The 14,228-nt window shown below is 46.1% G+C and overlaps 1 protein-coding gene and 2 long non-coding RNA genes across 4 annotated transcripts; 1 reads left to right on the forward strand and 2 right to left on the reverse strand.

Annotated features, from left to right (window-relative positions):
- The first annotated feature begins 4,024 nt into the window (after positions 1–4,024).
- On the forward strand, positions 4,025–5,638 carry LOC146233174 (uncharacterized). The gene is made up of 6 exons (XR_014742275.1): positions 4,025–4,194; positions 4,581–4,645; positions 4,878–4,948; positions 5,059–5,105; positions 5,189–5,278; positions 5,419–5,638. It is a non-coding gene; the product is annotated as an uncharacterized LOC146233174 (long non-coding RNA).
- On the reverse strand, positions 5,639–6,936 carry LOC146233175 (uncharacterized). 2 transcript variants are annotated; one of them, XR_014742276.1, is made up of 5 exons: positions 6,780–6,936; positions 6,564–6,641; positions 6,252–6,414; positions 5,876–5,969; positions 5,639–5,800 (listed from the first exon to the last, which is right to left on the reverse strand). It is a non-coding gene; the product is annotated as an uncharacterized LOC146233175 (long non-coding RNA). The 2 variants fall into 2 exon arrangements; XR_014742277.1 differs by having other exon boundaries at positions 6,529–6,641.
- Positions 6,937–8,322: 1,386 nt separating this feature from the next.
- On the reverse strand, positions 8,323–14,017 carry mex3c (mex-3 RNA binding family member C). Its single transcript, XM_084690497.1, is given in 4 exon segments — positions 8,323–10,846; positions 10,848–11,706; positions 12,034–12,333; positions 13,309–14,017. Coding segments are annotated over 4 exon segments (1,917 nt in total). The 5' UTR covers positions 13,850–14,017; the 3' UTR covers positions 8,323–10,629.
- Positions 14,018–14,228: the final 211 nt, after the last annotated feature.

The following is a 14,228-nucleotide window of genomic DNA, read 5'->3' on the forward strand; positions in this document are numbered from 1 at the left end:
TGGGCTAGCTCCTGGGCTAGCTCCTGGGCTAGCTCCTGGGCTAGCTCCTGGGCTAGCTCCTGGGCTAGCTCCTGGGCTAGCTCCTGGGCTAGCTCCTGGGCTAGCTCCTGGGCTAGCTCCTGCTGTACCGAGTTTCTGATGGGCGTCGCTAGTTTCTTCTTGTGTAAATAGTCACTGTAGTCTTTATTTTATTATTTTTTTGGAAGTGCATGTGGATGTTTGCATGAAAGGTGATCTCTGCCCTGACGTCTGCATTGACAGGTCACATGACTTGACGGTTCACATGGAGACCGTTCCCCTTGCGATCTTTGATCTCAGTGTCGTGGCTTGAAGCGTAAAACGTAGACTTTTTATCTCCGCTAAGGAAATGCTGTGTGGATGAGATGGATTGCGCGGTTTAATTCTTGACCGTTTGAAGCTGACCCTAGGCCCTGTTCTCCTTCTCTAACGACCCATCCTGACTTGTCATTTTTGGGGCAATCTCATACACTGTTAGGCGAGATGGAAGCATAGATGTTCGATACAAACTCGTTAATACTCACTTAATGTTCAATTAACTTAGCATTTTGGGCATTAGTCAACCCTGAATATGAATTATGATCAACGAAAGAGTTTGGGTATTTGTTCTGCTGTGTAAACTACACGTTCAGATATAGAGAAACTGAATCTAATGAATTGTATTTACTTTTTTTTTTTGAGAGAACCTTTGCAGGAATTATTTTTGACAATATCCCTCTCCTTACATAACGCTCAAGCCAACTGACATTTTTGTATGAGTTGCTGTTGGTTACCATAGGAGGGTCATGTAGAGTATACACAAAAGGAATATCATAAAGTTGCTGGTGATTGAACAGGTGTGTCACATTTGACTTGTTTTTTTTATGTGAATATAATAAATCTGACTGGTATTATATTTCCGTTCCTGTCTCATATGTGATTGATTGTAATATCAATGGTCATGTGATCTTATTGCCAATCAACGCAAACGATTGCCAGGTGTGTCACAAATGTGTGGGTGATTGTGAGCAGTATCTATGTAATCTTCTTAGATAAGATAAGTATGCATACTTATTTAAAATATACAAAAATATCAGTTGTAAAATGTAATGTAAACCCATACTCAATATTTTCTGTTCCCAAATATTTGGAGGTCAGATATTAGTTAGAAATAATAGGACGGGAGCAGCTTGTCTCCCGTCCTTGGCTCCAGCATCAACTGTTCAATGTGTTTGTACCGTGTTATGTGATTTTCTCCGTTATCTGGTTACTAAAATTGGCCGGGTTTCCCAGATTCGTTAAGAAGCTCTTACGCTAAGGTCACGCAATCTCTGTTTGCTGCAGTTCGATTGAGAAGCCCTAGCATAATCCAGACGTCTGTGAAGGTAACCAGGTCAGCGTGCGTCCTCCTGCAGACTATAGTAGTGTGTCACACTGAAAGGACTGCCCCGCAAAAACCCCACATACTAAACCATGAATCTATCAGGTAGAGAGCTCATGTGACCAACTTCCTCGACACTGACTGGTGATCCCTAGCGGCTGAGCAGCGCCAGAGCAGATGGCTAGTCCCCTGAGGTCAGAGATACTCACAGTCTCACCGAGAGGAAGGAACTCTGGCTTTACTCAGCGTGGTTGACATATTTACGGCCAACAGCTGGCGTTAGGGGTCGATTCAGCTTCCTAAGGTGTTCTCTGAGCGAGTTCTCTGAATGTTGAACTAACGTCAGATCTGTCGTCTCCTCTCCTGTTCTTCCCCTGGACCTATCCTAGACCGCCGTTGTCCATAAGAACTTCGCAAGTCTGGCGTCATCATACGGATGATTGGCCGGTTGGCGTGATGGAATTATGCAAACCTTAAACCGTTAAGTGTGTCTTACACATAGACCCACCAAAGCTTTATCAGCATTTTGAAGAGCTGTCAGCAGACGTCTCTGGTGGGATTTAAGTCAACTGTGTGCCTCGGAATGCGGTCTACGATAGGTCCCAGTCACTATTCCTATCACAATTAAAACTGTAATTACTTTGAACTCTGCTTTTTAACCACATTCCTAATTTCCTCTCTTTTTTTTGACCCTCTGTAGTTCTTTCCATTCTTCTCTCTCTTTACAGACGTTTATCTTTCAGTCTCCCAGGCAGGATAGGTAGATAAAGGTACTGCTGAATCCACCACCTAGTTCTGTGACCCCCAGATCGATCGTACGCCGCCCCCCCGCCAACCCCAGCTGCCAACAGGCCCTCCGCATAGTAGCCAAACGTCACTAACACACAGATCTTTCACAGCAGACCCAGAAATGTGTCAAGTTCACTTCAGAAGTCTGTTCGTTCAGGCCTACTGGTGACGTTCGTTGAGATGTATGCTTGTGTCTAAGATGTAGGGTGAGAGAGAGCAAGTGCAACCCAAGCCTGGTCTCTCCTACTACACAGTTCATCTTGGCGTTTGGTTAACGTAAACAAACATGGCGTCCAGTTGTGATGTTCCAAGGGCTCAGAGGATCTTGTAACCTCTTCCCTCTACCTTGGCTCTCATGCCTGTCTGGATGCTCTAGGGGTATAGATTTCTTCAGATGTGAGTTGGACAGCTGTTTGGATGTGGCCATTAAATGTAATTTTCGCAAACAAAAGTTGTACCTAGTTCCTCCGGGATATGGGCAGGTTAAAGTCATGTGCAGTCATTGTAGTGCAAAATGGTTTTGGGAGCTTTATGTAATGTAAACATTACGTTGGACTCATATTGTTATATATGCTTGAAAATTACAGCCCAGATTTTAACCTAAAAGATTTGGGGCTTTTGAGGAAACATCCGTCTCTGTCCGTATGTCTGTCGTACAGAGTTGCAATGCGCAGCATGTTGGTATGCTCTCCTGGTGACAGACTGTGTGTGTGCGCGTGTGTGTGTTTTATCTGTGTGTGTGTGTTTAGGCGGGCATTGCAGGCGCGCCTGCTCGGGCTGTGTCCGCTGTCAAGAACATGAACCTTCCGGAAATGCCCCGAAACATCAACATTGGAGACATCAGCATAAAAGTGCCAAACTTACCCTCCTTCAAGTAGCGGCAGCAAAGTTCCATCGGCAGACGTCGACCAATGTTTACGATGCAAGTTGTTTACCAAAACCGAAGTGGAAAAATATCACGTTTTATCAAATGTAGGCTATCTAATGAAGGTACTGTGGGAAATCCCCATTTGGCGTTAATGTTTTGAACTCCTGTTTGAAAATGAATGTTATATGTGGCTTTTTGTGTTTGTTGAGAAAGTATTTATTTGTTATTACATTCCTCTCAGCCCTCTTTGGAGGAGTGCCCTTATTTCAGGCTGCTACAGGATTGGAAAATCATACCTTAGTAGTGGTTTGTCAAAAACAAACAGAATAATATTCTTATACACAAATAAGATGTACGATGATATATGATATGCTGAAACTTTTATCTCTTTGTTTTATTTGTACACAAAATATTTTAAACAATTTTATCTAATCAAGTTATTTTTCTTGATTTTAATCGGTGCATGTTTCTCTCTTTTTCCAACCTAATGAAGTATTGAATCATTTTATGTTGGTATTGTATTTGTGTGACACAATTCATTCCGATTTCAGTCGAAATATACAATAGGCCTATATAGCCTAGCTACAGTCATTTGTTGTTTTGTGCTTATATGGCCTATTATGTAATTGTAATATATATTTGATAGCCATTCACATTTGAGCATGCGATTCTCCATAGACTCGGTGTCTCTCTATCAGGTGAATCGACGTAATTTCGTAAAATCGACGATTGATTGACAGCAGGTCTGTTGCACAAAGCAAGCACGAGCAAGTGTGACTGTCCAGTGTTCACTGACATTATTACTGATACGAAACGATCGCTGGATGGCGTATTTGGTTGCATTTCAACCCCACATTAATGTAAAACATTGAGATATGAACGTGTATTTTTGAGGTTATGGAACACTTAGGCCTCCAAACAGTAGGGGGCGATAATGCATTATTGGTTGCAATCTGCCGTAGTCTACCCTCAGAAGAAAAACTTGCGTCACGCAAAAAAAAACATGTCGGCGTTCTGGATGTCCGTGTCGTGGCTTCACTGACTCAAAACCTAATATAGATAATTACAGTTGATATTTTGATATTGTATCGACAGGTTGAAACAGCCGAGAAGCCGTCAACGACACGTTGAAAAGGATTTGAAGATGCAGCACTGCGACGTAAGTAACTGCAATGAATGGTGTACGGATATTGATTTCTCCGTTTGCTAGCTAGCGTATCGATAGCCTACTAACATGTTCATCGGGGAATTTCATGTCCTGTTTTTAAATGGTTATCTCCCCGGTAAACATTCGATAATTGTGTTCAGATATTTTTTAATTTGGTCCATAAATCTCAACCAGCAAACATGAACGCCTATGAAACTGCGGTAAAGTGACGGGTTCGTCTGTGTGCTAACGAGCTAGCCAAACGCACGGGGAATGCATGTAGGTTAAACAGTGACATCCAGTTCTGTCCCTGTAGGTTATCTGTAACGTTATATGTAAGAAACTGTTCTGCTTGTAGGTTTCGAGCCTCTATTCTTATGATAATTTGCTCTCAACAGGACAAAAACTTCAGCAGGAATGAGTTCAACATAACAGGCCTGTGCAACCACCGAAGAGGAAAGGGGCAAGTTGTTTTCTAATGATATTAAACGTGTAGTTATGTTAGTCTGCATATTGATAATACATAGTTACTGTTGCCTCAGATAATCTGAAGATAATGTCTAAAATGCAATTCTTAAAACGACAATGTTTTCTGTACATGAAGATTATTGAGAGAGCAGCTTTTCCGGCGACACAGTAAAGAGTTGTGTTTTGGTATGCAGATAGATGACGTCTCCATCATTCGTGTCTCTCAGGTGAAGTCGAGTGAGAACGCCTTGGATCAGATTGCCAAAAACCTCGTCTATTGACCTCGCTTCATCAGACAGTAAGCAACCATACACTCTTGTATGAACACCCTGAAGTTTATGTAAGTTAAATATGCAATTTGTCATCCTGACAATAATGCCAATGAATGTTCCCCCCCCCCCCCCCAAGGAGGAAGCTGGTTCCCCTCAGCAGAATGAAGAGAGAAAAGAAATGAGGTAAGTCTCGTCTGACTGTTTCTCATTTGTTAGCTCCTCATCAACTCATGTGGTAATCACATTGTTGTGTGTGTTTGTTACAGTATGGATACATCTACAACTTCCATGCATTTGATAAGGCTCTGGAAAAAGCCTTTTTGCATCGAGGAACCCCTCACCTCGTCAGCCTAGAGGTAATATGGTCTTCATTAATATTGTTGATTGGTTAATTTTGTCTGTCATTTCCTAATTTTGTTTATATTAATTTGCACTTAGTACATTTTTTTAACTTCATGTCTTTTGAACATAGTCTCCTTCTGGACATGGAACATAGTCTCCTTCTGGACATGGACCCAGCCAGCTGTAATCATCTTCTGACCATCCCTGGCTAGCTCCTGAGCAATTCTGGCCTAAAACAGCCCCCGGACGCGCTATCTCGAACTCCTTCTCCTGCATTTTTACCAAAAAAAAAATTACTTAGCTAAGGCTAAGTTTTTGATTGAATTGTTTTTATTGTATGTAATGATCTGAAATAAACATGTTCAAAGACAGAATCAGTCTTTTGTAAACTTTATATAAACACACAGCACAATGTGAAGACAGTACAATAAACAGAACATGGTCTGATGGTAGTTCTGGCCCCCCCAGTCTGGTATAGGAGGTAGCAGTGTTGATGTCTGTCGGCGGCACAGCTACTGTCCACATCCTGTAGAAGTCTAGAACAAAACACAACCATCAAGTTTGCTGTGAGATCTCCACATCTACCGTTTCCAGCTACGTTCATGTCAGACCTGTACTTTCCCTCGGTGGTTGTGTCAGACAGCAGCAGATGCGTCCTCTGACAACACGTCAGCCAGTCTCCTCACCAGCACACTCACACGCCACCTTAAACACAGAATGATACTGATGAGCTGACAGAAGAGCCACAACAGGAAATGGAATCTGACCAGGCTGCAGTGATGGTCTTCTCCAGGATGGTGATCCGGCTCTGCTCCTCAGGACCATCACACCTCCAGGTACCACCAATCCTGTTGGGACACAGACTTGGAGGCTGCACAGTTAGTACAGCCTACAGTTAAAGTACAGCCTGGTTTACTATCAACCAGGGTCCTAGATTGGCTGCAGACAATGTGAAGCACTGTGTGCAGACAGATACAAGCGGCCCACCTGTCTATGAAGAGTGGCAGGATGCCAGCGTAGACCCTGCGCAGAGGCAGCTTGTGTTCCACCTCCATGTGGGACAAGACCAGACGCAGCACCATGTCGTACCGGTTGGGCCTCCGGGAGGCGACAGTGAGCAGGGGATTTTTCCAACGCATGGCAACACCACCTGAAACAGTCAGGCATCTCAGAACTGCATCCATCAAATTTGTCAAAGAAAAGCAACAGATATCTACAACAGCAGCCTGAGGCAGCATTGATCAAGCAAGTAATAGCCCACTACCTGTACGAGCTACAGTCGTCTGGATCTGGTTGTACCTGTATGAGAGGGGCTTTAGATGTGTACAGGTGGTTGAAGAGAGGTGGAGAACCTCAGCTCTGTTGTACTGGAGCAGGCTGGTACCAGAGGAGGGAAACATGCACACACAAACATACGTACCGTCAGTGTATGAAGAACCGCAGTCTTAGTTCAAGTCTATGCATCTTCCTCTACATTACGGTGTTCAATCCTAATGTTTCTCTGCTCCAACACACCTGATATAAATAAAGATTCATCAGGCTTCCTCAGAGCTTGACAAGAAGCCATTCATCTGAATCAGGAGTGCTGGATCAGGGAAACATCAAAAACACAGGACAGCAGCCCCTGAAGAGCAGGGCTGAACACCCCTGCTCTACAATGAGCCCAGGAGTTCCTCTGCAGGGTTAAGAATATTCTAGTTTCAGGCATGGAGATCATCTCTATTTCTTGGGAATGATAACATGAAATCATGCGTTTGCGTGTTACTTGCCTGTTAGTGAGCGCGTCGCCTGGGTGAGTGGCACACAGCCAAAAGAAGCTCAACTGGAACAATGTCTGTAGTTATGTAGTACCGGCCACTTCCATTGTTAATTGGCAGGGGAATGTGGATTGGGTTTGTTTAGGTGTTCTTCTTTAATCAATCACAAAATAACAATCTTCATGTTTGTATGTTGTATTGTTAATATGTATATTTATTGTATAATTCATGTTTTGTTCACACCAACCAAGTTAACAAGGTTGGGATGTGTGATGATGAGCACCCCTGCAGATGGTTTGGTCCATTTTAATTAAACACCTGGACTAAGCTCATTTTGTGAATGTGATGGATACTTAATGCTGAATGAATGCCTGAAACAGTGGTATTTTCTTGGTTATGGGCACCAATAAATGTATGATTGAACAGCTGAACTCGAGTTCATGCATAAAAAACGATAATGTTTTGAATTGCGAGATCTAAATGTAGATAGTTTGGCGTTCAGTGATGACCACCGCTTTCTGGTGGTTTACTGTGCGAACTGCACCTGTAATTATCCCTTTAAACCACGAGATGGCGGTATCGAAGCGCAGCCCAATGGCGCTGTCGCCAACAGTGCCCTTTAAAAAACCCTTCCATAGGGCTGCGCTTTACCATCGCCATCTGGTGGTTTACAATGAGAACTGCACGTGTATTTCTCACATTAAACCCTTAGATGGCGATATTGAAGCGCAACCCAATGGTGGCATTTGAATAGTACCCCTAAACTGCTTCCATAACATTGTAATGTATTCGCTTCATTGGTAACATTAAGCTTTATGACAGTGTGGACATGGTGAGCTCTATGACAGTGTGGACATGGTGAGCTGCAGCTCTATGACAGTGTGGACATGGTGAGCTCTATGACAGTGTGGACATGGTGAGCTCTATGACAGTGTGGACATGGTGAGCTCTATGACAGTGTGGACATGGTGAGCTCTATGACAGTGTGGACATGGTGAGCTCTATGACAGTGTGGACATGGTGAGCTGCTGCTCTATGACAGTGTGGACATGGTGAGCTCTATGACAGTGTGAACATGGTGAGCTTTATGACAGTGTGGACATGGTGAGCTCTATGACAGTGTGGACATGGTGAGCTCTATGACAGTGTGGACATGGTGAGCTCTATGACAGTGTGGACATGTAGACCTGAAGAATCATGTATGAATAAAAGCTATGGGCTCTGAACATTACCCCAAAACATCCACAGTCCAAATACAGGTCAAACACACCCAACCCTTCCCAAACACAGACACTAAAGGCTTTAAATGAAACCCTCTTTATTAAGTAACTTTAATATCAGAAAAATAAAACTCTTAATTCTCTTTACAGCAAATATATAATATCAGTGCTTTGGCCGCATCAACTTAAAAGGCCAGTTATCATAAAATATAGTTCGCTTTAAACTCGACTAAGTTTGTAGAATTTATATGCCATAAGACCTCCCTACATGTACATAACAAAAGTGTAGTAAAATTAGCAAATACTTAAACTGTTGGTACAGCGTTTATAATATAATATATATATTATATATATATATATATATATAGGATACATTTAACCATTCTTAATTTGGTAGCATACAGACATCCACTTAGCCTACACTGTTCCATGTCCATTACCATTTGCAGCGTACATTGCAAGTACATTATGAAAACATGCATCGACGTCTTCCTTCTCCATGACTATACAGCAGGAAATCTTGTTTATCAATACTGGTGAGACTATCTACACTACAAGCAAATAGCATCGACGATCTGAGAAACACTGCAACTACACTTCCTGGTTCTTGTCATATTAGACTAGAGAGAAATTAAAAAATAAAAAGAATCTTGTTTTGTAAACATTTTTAATAATATATCTATAGATCTATATTGTTTGTATATATGAAATGTAACTTCAAGTGAAATAAAAATAAAGTTTCTGTATTTGTATATATAACCAATCATCATCAATAATAACAATAATAATCCATACACAAATGTCAAGGTTTAACTTGAGAGATTAAGGACATACAGGAAGTCCAAGAGGAAGTACTTCCTGGAGATATAAACCAGGAAGTCCAAGAGGAAGTACTTCCTGGAGATATAAGCAGGCTGAAACCAGCCAGGTGGACGGTGGAGGACTGACGGACAGACAGGGGGGGAGGTGGAGCCCCCCCCCCTCCACTTCCTGTGGCGGGAGGAACCAGCCAATCGGATACAACGGTTTTCACCTGACGCAGGAGTGTGATAGGACCAGGGAATTTGAAAGAGAGAAGGGTATTGGACGATAGGGTGCCAGGTTACAACACCCTTCTAGCCAGTCCTCCTCTCTCGATGATAAATATGCTGGGGGGACAACATGGGGCTGTGGGGCAATCAGACAACCAGTACTCTTCACCCAGCAGGCCCCTTGTCGTCAGTTGCCGGGTAGATAAAGAAGATTAGAAGAATGACTGTGCTGGCTTGGGCACATAGGTTAAAACCTTACACACAAGAAGGCAGCTGAAATGAAGAGGGTGTCTCTAAGTAGGCATCAGGCAATCCCCTATGTCTGCTATGGGGCTGTTCACGGGCTCACGTGGCCCCATTAACCGTTAAAATACCACCCCACCCAACCCTGTATACAGGGAGGAGGGGGCAAAAGCAGAACTGGAGACAGCAGGAGTATGAGCAGCCATCCAGCCTCCCTCAGGAGTGGAGACAGGGACCAAATACTACCAAGGTAGTTTAAGGGTGCGTTTGATCGAGCTCTCACTGTGCGCTTTCGGAAACGTTCCATTGGTTGCGTCTAGCCGGGTTGACCCGAAACAAGTTCACCCCGAGTGTTTCGTGGGATGGTATCTGAAGCGGGTCTGGCAGGGTGGGGATGATCTTACGAGCGGATCTAACGCCCCTGTCAGACAGGCCTCTACTGGTCAGGGTGGGAATGAGGAGCTTAGGGTCGTTTGATAAAAATACAAGCTTTCTAAAAAATCAAAAAAGGCCTCTGGATTTATGTAGAGGTCTATGGTAACACACTGTGCCCATGAAGCCAGTTGTGAGTTCTTTGATCAACTCAAAATGGAATTAGGCACAAGTTTACTGTAAACAGATGTTTGTTTTTCACTACGTAGCGATGGAAAGCGATGGCAGTAGCAAAGTGGCACATCCTGGTTCTCTGCGGAAAGCCCATCCTGTCTACTGTGAGCACACAGAGGTGAAGAGGGGGGGGCCATAGTCATGTCAAAACAAATGCAGCAGCCATGTTAAAAAGGGGCGCAACAAAAACACTAAACTTCACAAACAACGTTGATCCTAAGCCAGTTGAGTTCAGCTTTGACATTCAATTTTAACAGTCAAATAAATCTGATGTTTTGATAAAAATCAAAACATTTCCGAGAAGAATAAAAAAAATACAATTGGTAGGTAAATTATTAATAACAAGGATTTTAGAGAATAAAAGAAAATAACCATAGAGAGGAGTCCCAATGCTACATGGTAGGGTCACAGACCCCTCCACAGACCGAACCCACAGTGGGGGAGGAAGAGAAGAGGCCGACAGGGGACTCTCCTCACCCCAGTCCCCTGCTCCCATCCTGGGCGTGGCTCACAGGCTGCGCAGCCTGATGGCCTGGGTGACGTGGGCCTGGCATATGGGGCAGAGGGCGTCGGGGCTCTGGCATATGCGTGTGGCGCACTCGATGCAGAAGAGGTTGTGTCCGCACGGCACGAGGGCGGCGATGAGCTCGCTCTCCAGGCAGCGCAGGCACTCCTGACGACCCCTGTGGGTGGAGGAAGAGGAGGAGGAGGAGGAGTCGGGGGGAGGAGGAGGCCCCGCTGTCGCTGGAGGAGGAGAAGGCGGGGCCGTAGGAGGGGAAGTTGTGGAGGTCAGACATGGAGGGGGGGGAGGGGGCGCTTGGGGGGCCTCTCTGGACACGCTGGGCCAGGGGGTGCTCCAGGGCATCGGGGAAGGTGGGGGAGAGGCGGGGGGTCCCGGGGTGGCTGTCCCTCCGGAGGGAGGCAGAGGCCAGGGGGAGGGGGGGAGCCGGGAGCCTGCGGCCCTCGAATGGGGAGGGGGCCTGCTCCAACGGGCTCCACACCACCTGGGCTTGAGGGGCGGGCGCGTTCAGGGAGTCAAATCCGGCGGCCCCCAGCACTGCCATGTCGTCGGCTGCGCCCAGGGGGAGCAGGGTCTCCCCGAACCAGAAGCTAGCTCCGCCCCCGGAGCTGCTGTTGTTGTTGTTATTGCTGTTGTTGCTGTTGAAGGGGCTTGTGGGGCTGAAGTCAGCCATGCGGTTCCCCCCGCCCCCTCCGTAGACCGAGTCGGTGGAGCCGCTTCCCAGAGAGCTGGAGCTGTCGTTCCGGTACGTGGCGCTCATGCGCACGCCGCCACCGCCCCCCGTGCTCGCTCGCTGGGCTGCCGCGTTCGCCTGTAGCCACGCCCCGCCGCAGCCCCCGGCAACAGCCGCCTCGAAGCTGACGTCGGTGCCGTTGTAGTGGAAGTCGTTGTCGTCGGGCACCTCCACGGAGTTCCCCGTGCGGAGGGCGATGTGCGCCTCGATCTCCTCCCGGGCGCGGTCCACGTTCTCGGGCATCCCCGACACCTCGAACACCGGCTCCTTGTCTCGGCTGGGCGTCACAATGTAGGTGTGCGTCTGCTGCTGGATACGCTTGATCGTCGCCCCTTCAGCCGACAGAGAATTTAAAACACAAGTTTGTTTCGGCGACAAACAGCACTACAGTAGTGTTACTGTAACACTGTACCACAGTACAGTGTAATCAGTAATACTGTAACGCTGTACCACAGTACAGTGTAATCAGTGTTACTGTAACGCTGTACCACAGTACAGTGTAATCAGTAATACTGTAACGCTGTACCACAGTACAGTGTAATCAGTAATACTGTAACGCTGTACCACAGTACAGCACATCAGTGACAACTCAATGACAGTAGTGTCCAGAACATGGCAGCATAATCAACACAAACGCCGGCAGTTCAACCAGGTCTCACCTTTCGGTCCGACCACCAGGCCCACCACCCGGTAGGGAACCCGCACCTGGATGGTGGTCTGTCCAGGGAGGGTGGGGACCCCAGGGACCCCAGGGACCCCGGGGCCGGCCGTGGCCAGTGGCCCCGCCTTGTTCCTGGAAGCCCGGATGAGGGAGAAGTGTTCGGCTGCCGACAGGATCTCTCGCTTCGCCATGGCAACGTCCTCCTTCCTGCCCGTCACCACGAACACGGGCTCCTCTCCGCGGACAGGAGTCTTGATGTAGGTGTTGGTCTTAGCGCGTAAGGCCTTGATCTTGCAGCCTGAGAAGGAGCAACAGGAATGTAAAGGATCGTGTTTGAAGTTTGTTTGCCGTTTGTTTTCAAGTTCAGGTACATAGGAATTATTTAGTACTGCTGTTCTTGATAATTTCTTATAAATAATTCGCTAGGAAATCATCTAAATCTGTAAGAAGTTATTGAAACCTGTACACACACTAGCCTGACTGTCTACAGCTGGTAGCTTAGCACCGCTAAGCTTGTGGTGGCTTTGGGAAAGCTAGCTGCAAAACGAATTGATTTGTAACACTAACTACTTTAAGTTTCAAGTTTATAAGCCATTTGTACATTCGAGTTATTTTGTTCCAGCTCCTTTAGACAATCCCTAGCGGTGTATCAATAAATACGGTCCTTTTTTATCTAGGTACTAGACAAACATTATCAACAGTATTATATAAAACATGTTACACTGAATGATCCACTGAGAACTCGCCATTACTTAGCTAACTAGCTAGATGTGTACGTGTTGTACATTTTATAAAAGTGACTTGTGAACGTGTTGATGGTGTTGATGGGACAGGGGCAGGGGTCCCGGTGGAACCGGGGAGCCCGGTGTTCAGGGGTGGTAACTAGCTAGAACCAAAGACAACATCGTATGATGTTATCTAGGCGGCTACGGTTGGCTGAATGCACGGTTCCCGTAAGAGAAGTGACTTCAAAAACTTGTCACCGTTGAAATTGGTGCATTTTTGTATTTGACCCACTTAGCTTAGCATTAGCCAGTGTTAGCCAACTCTTGCCATCTTTGTCTGAGACGGTGACGGCAGCAACACGCTGGCTATTGCAAACTACCGAGCTGGCTGTTGACACATTAACCACATGCTATAAATACCCCAGTATCAAAAGTGACATTGTATGTTTCTTTAGGCACTGACAAGACATCTAAAACGTTGCGATGGTGTTACAGCGAAGTTTAGCAGCTAGCGAAAACAGCAGTTTGCTAGCTATTCCCTTACTCACCCTGTCTGCCAACAATCTCTGCAACATGTTCCGAACTCGGCACAGCGACACACTCCGTTGTATTAACACTCTTTCTCCGCATGAGCAAGGGCGGATCGACTTCATACCCGGGCTCTCCGTATACCGTCTTTAAAATCATCATCCCGGTAGCCGGTTGCAGCGAGTCATCGCTGAGTTCATCGTTGTATAACAGCACCGTTTCGGGCGTCTCCATCCCCGCTGTCATAACCGAGCCCAGTCCCGAGACTTGGGCCTGCGCGAGAAGCGTGTTGGTACCGTTTTCTTCCAGAACACCTTCATCGGTCCTCTCCTCGTCCTCCTCCCCCGTCGGTGTCGGTTGATGGCGCGGTATCGGCTGGAGGTCCAGCACCGTACCGAGGAGGCTGAAATGTGAGACAGACCGTTGATGGGAGAGGGTGTCGGTCTGTTCAGTGTGACTGTGCGTACCTGGATCATCGAGGCCTATGCCGGTGAATCCGTGCACAACCAGTGGCGGGAGCTCCGACTCCTCTGTCTCCAACAAAGTCGTGCTACTTGGCATTATCAGCAGTCTGCCGAGGAAACGCGTCGCAATTGAGGATCTAAATAAATATTTGGTTGTGAACTCGGACTTGTGTGAAAAGTTGCCAAGGCGCCAGCGGTGTTGGAAATGTGCGCTTGTTGTGTTTAGTCCTCATGCAGGCTCCAGATCTCTTTTGTCTCCTCAAAAGCTTCCAACACGGCGAAACACGAGATCTCGCGAGATCGCCCAAGCCGCGTCGTCGAGAGCAACAGTAGAGCGCAAATCTGTGCATTCAATCAGAACATAATCAGAATTATGTAATATCTCATAAACATCTCGTACGTTTCGACTGCCGGCTTTCACATCATCGAGTTGAAGTTTTTTCAGAATGGAGAATCCATTATGCAAATCAAAACAC

Source organism: Hypomesus nipponensis, chromosome 24 (assembly GCF_054491055.1).
Source record: "Hypomesus nipponensis isolate SF chromosome 24, ASM5449105v1, whole genome shotgun sequence".
NCBI lineage: Eukaryota > Metazoa > Chordata > Actinopteri > Osmeriformes > Osmeridae > Hypomesus > Hypomesus nipponensis.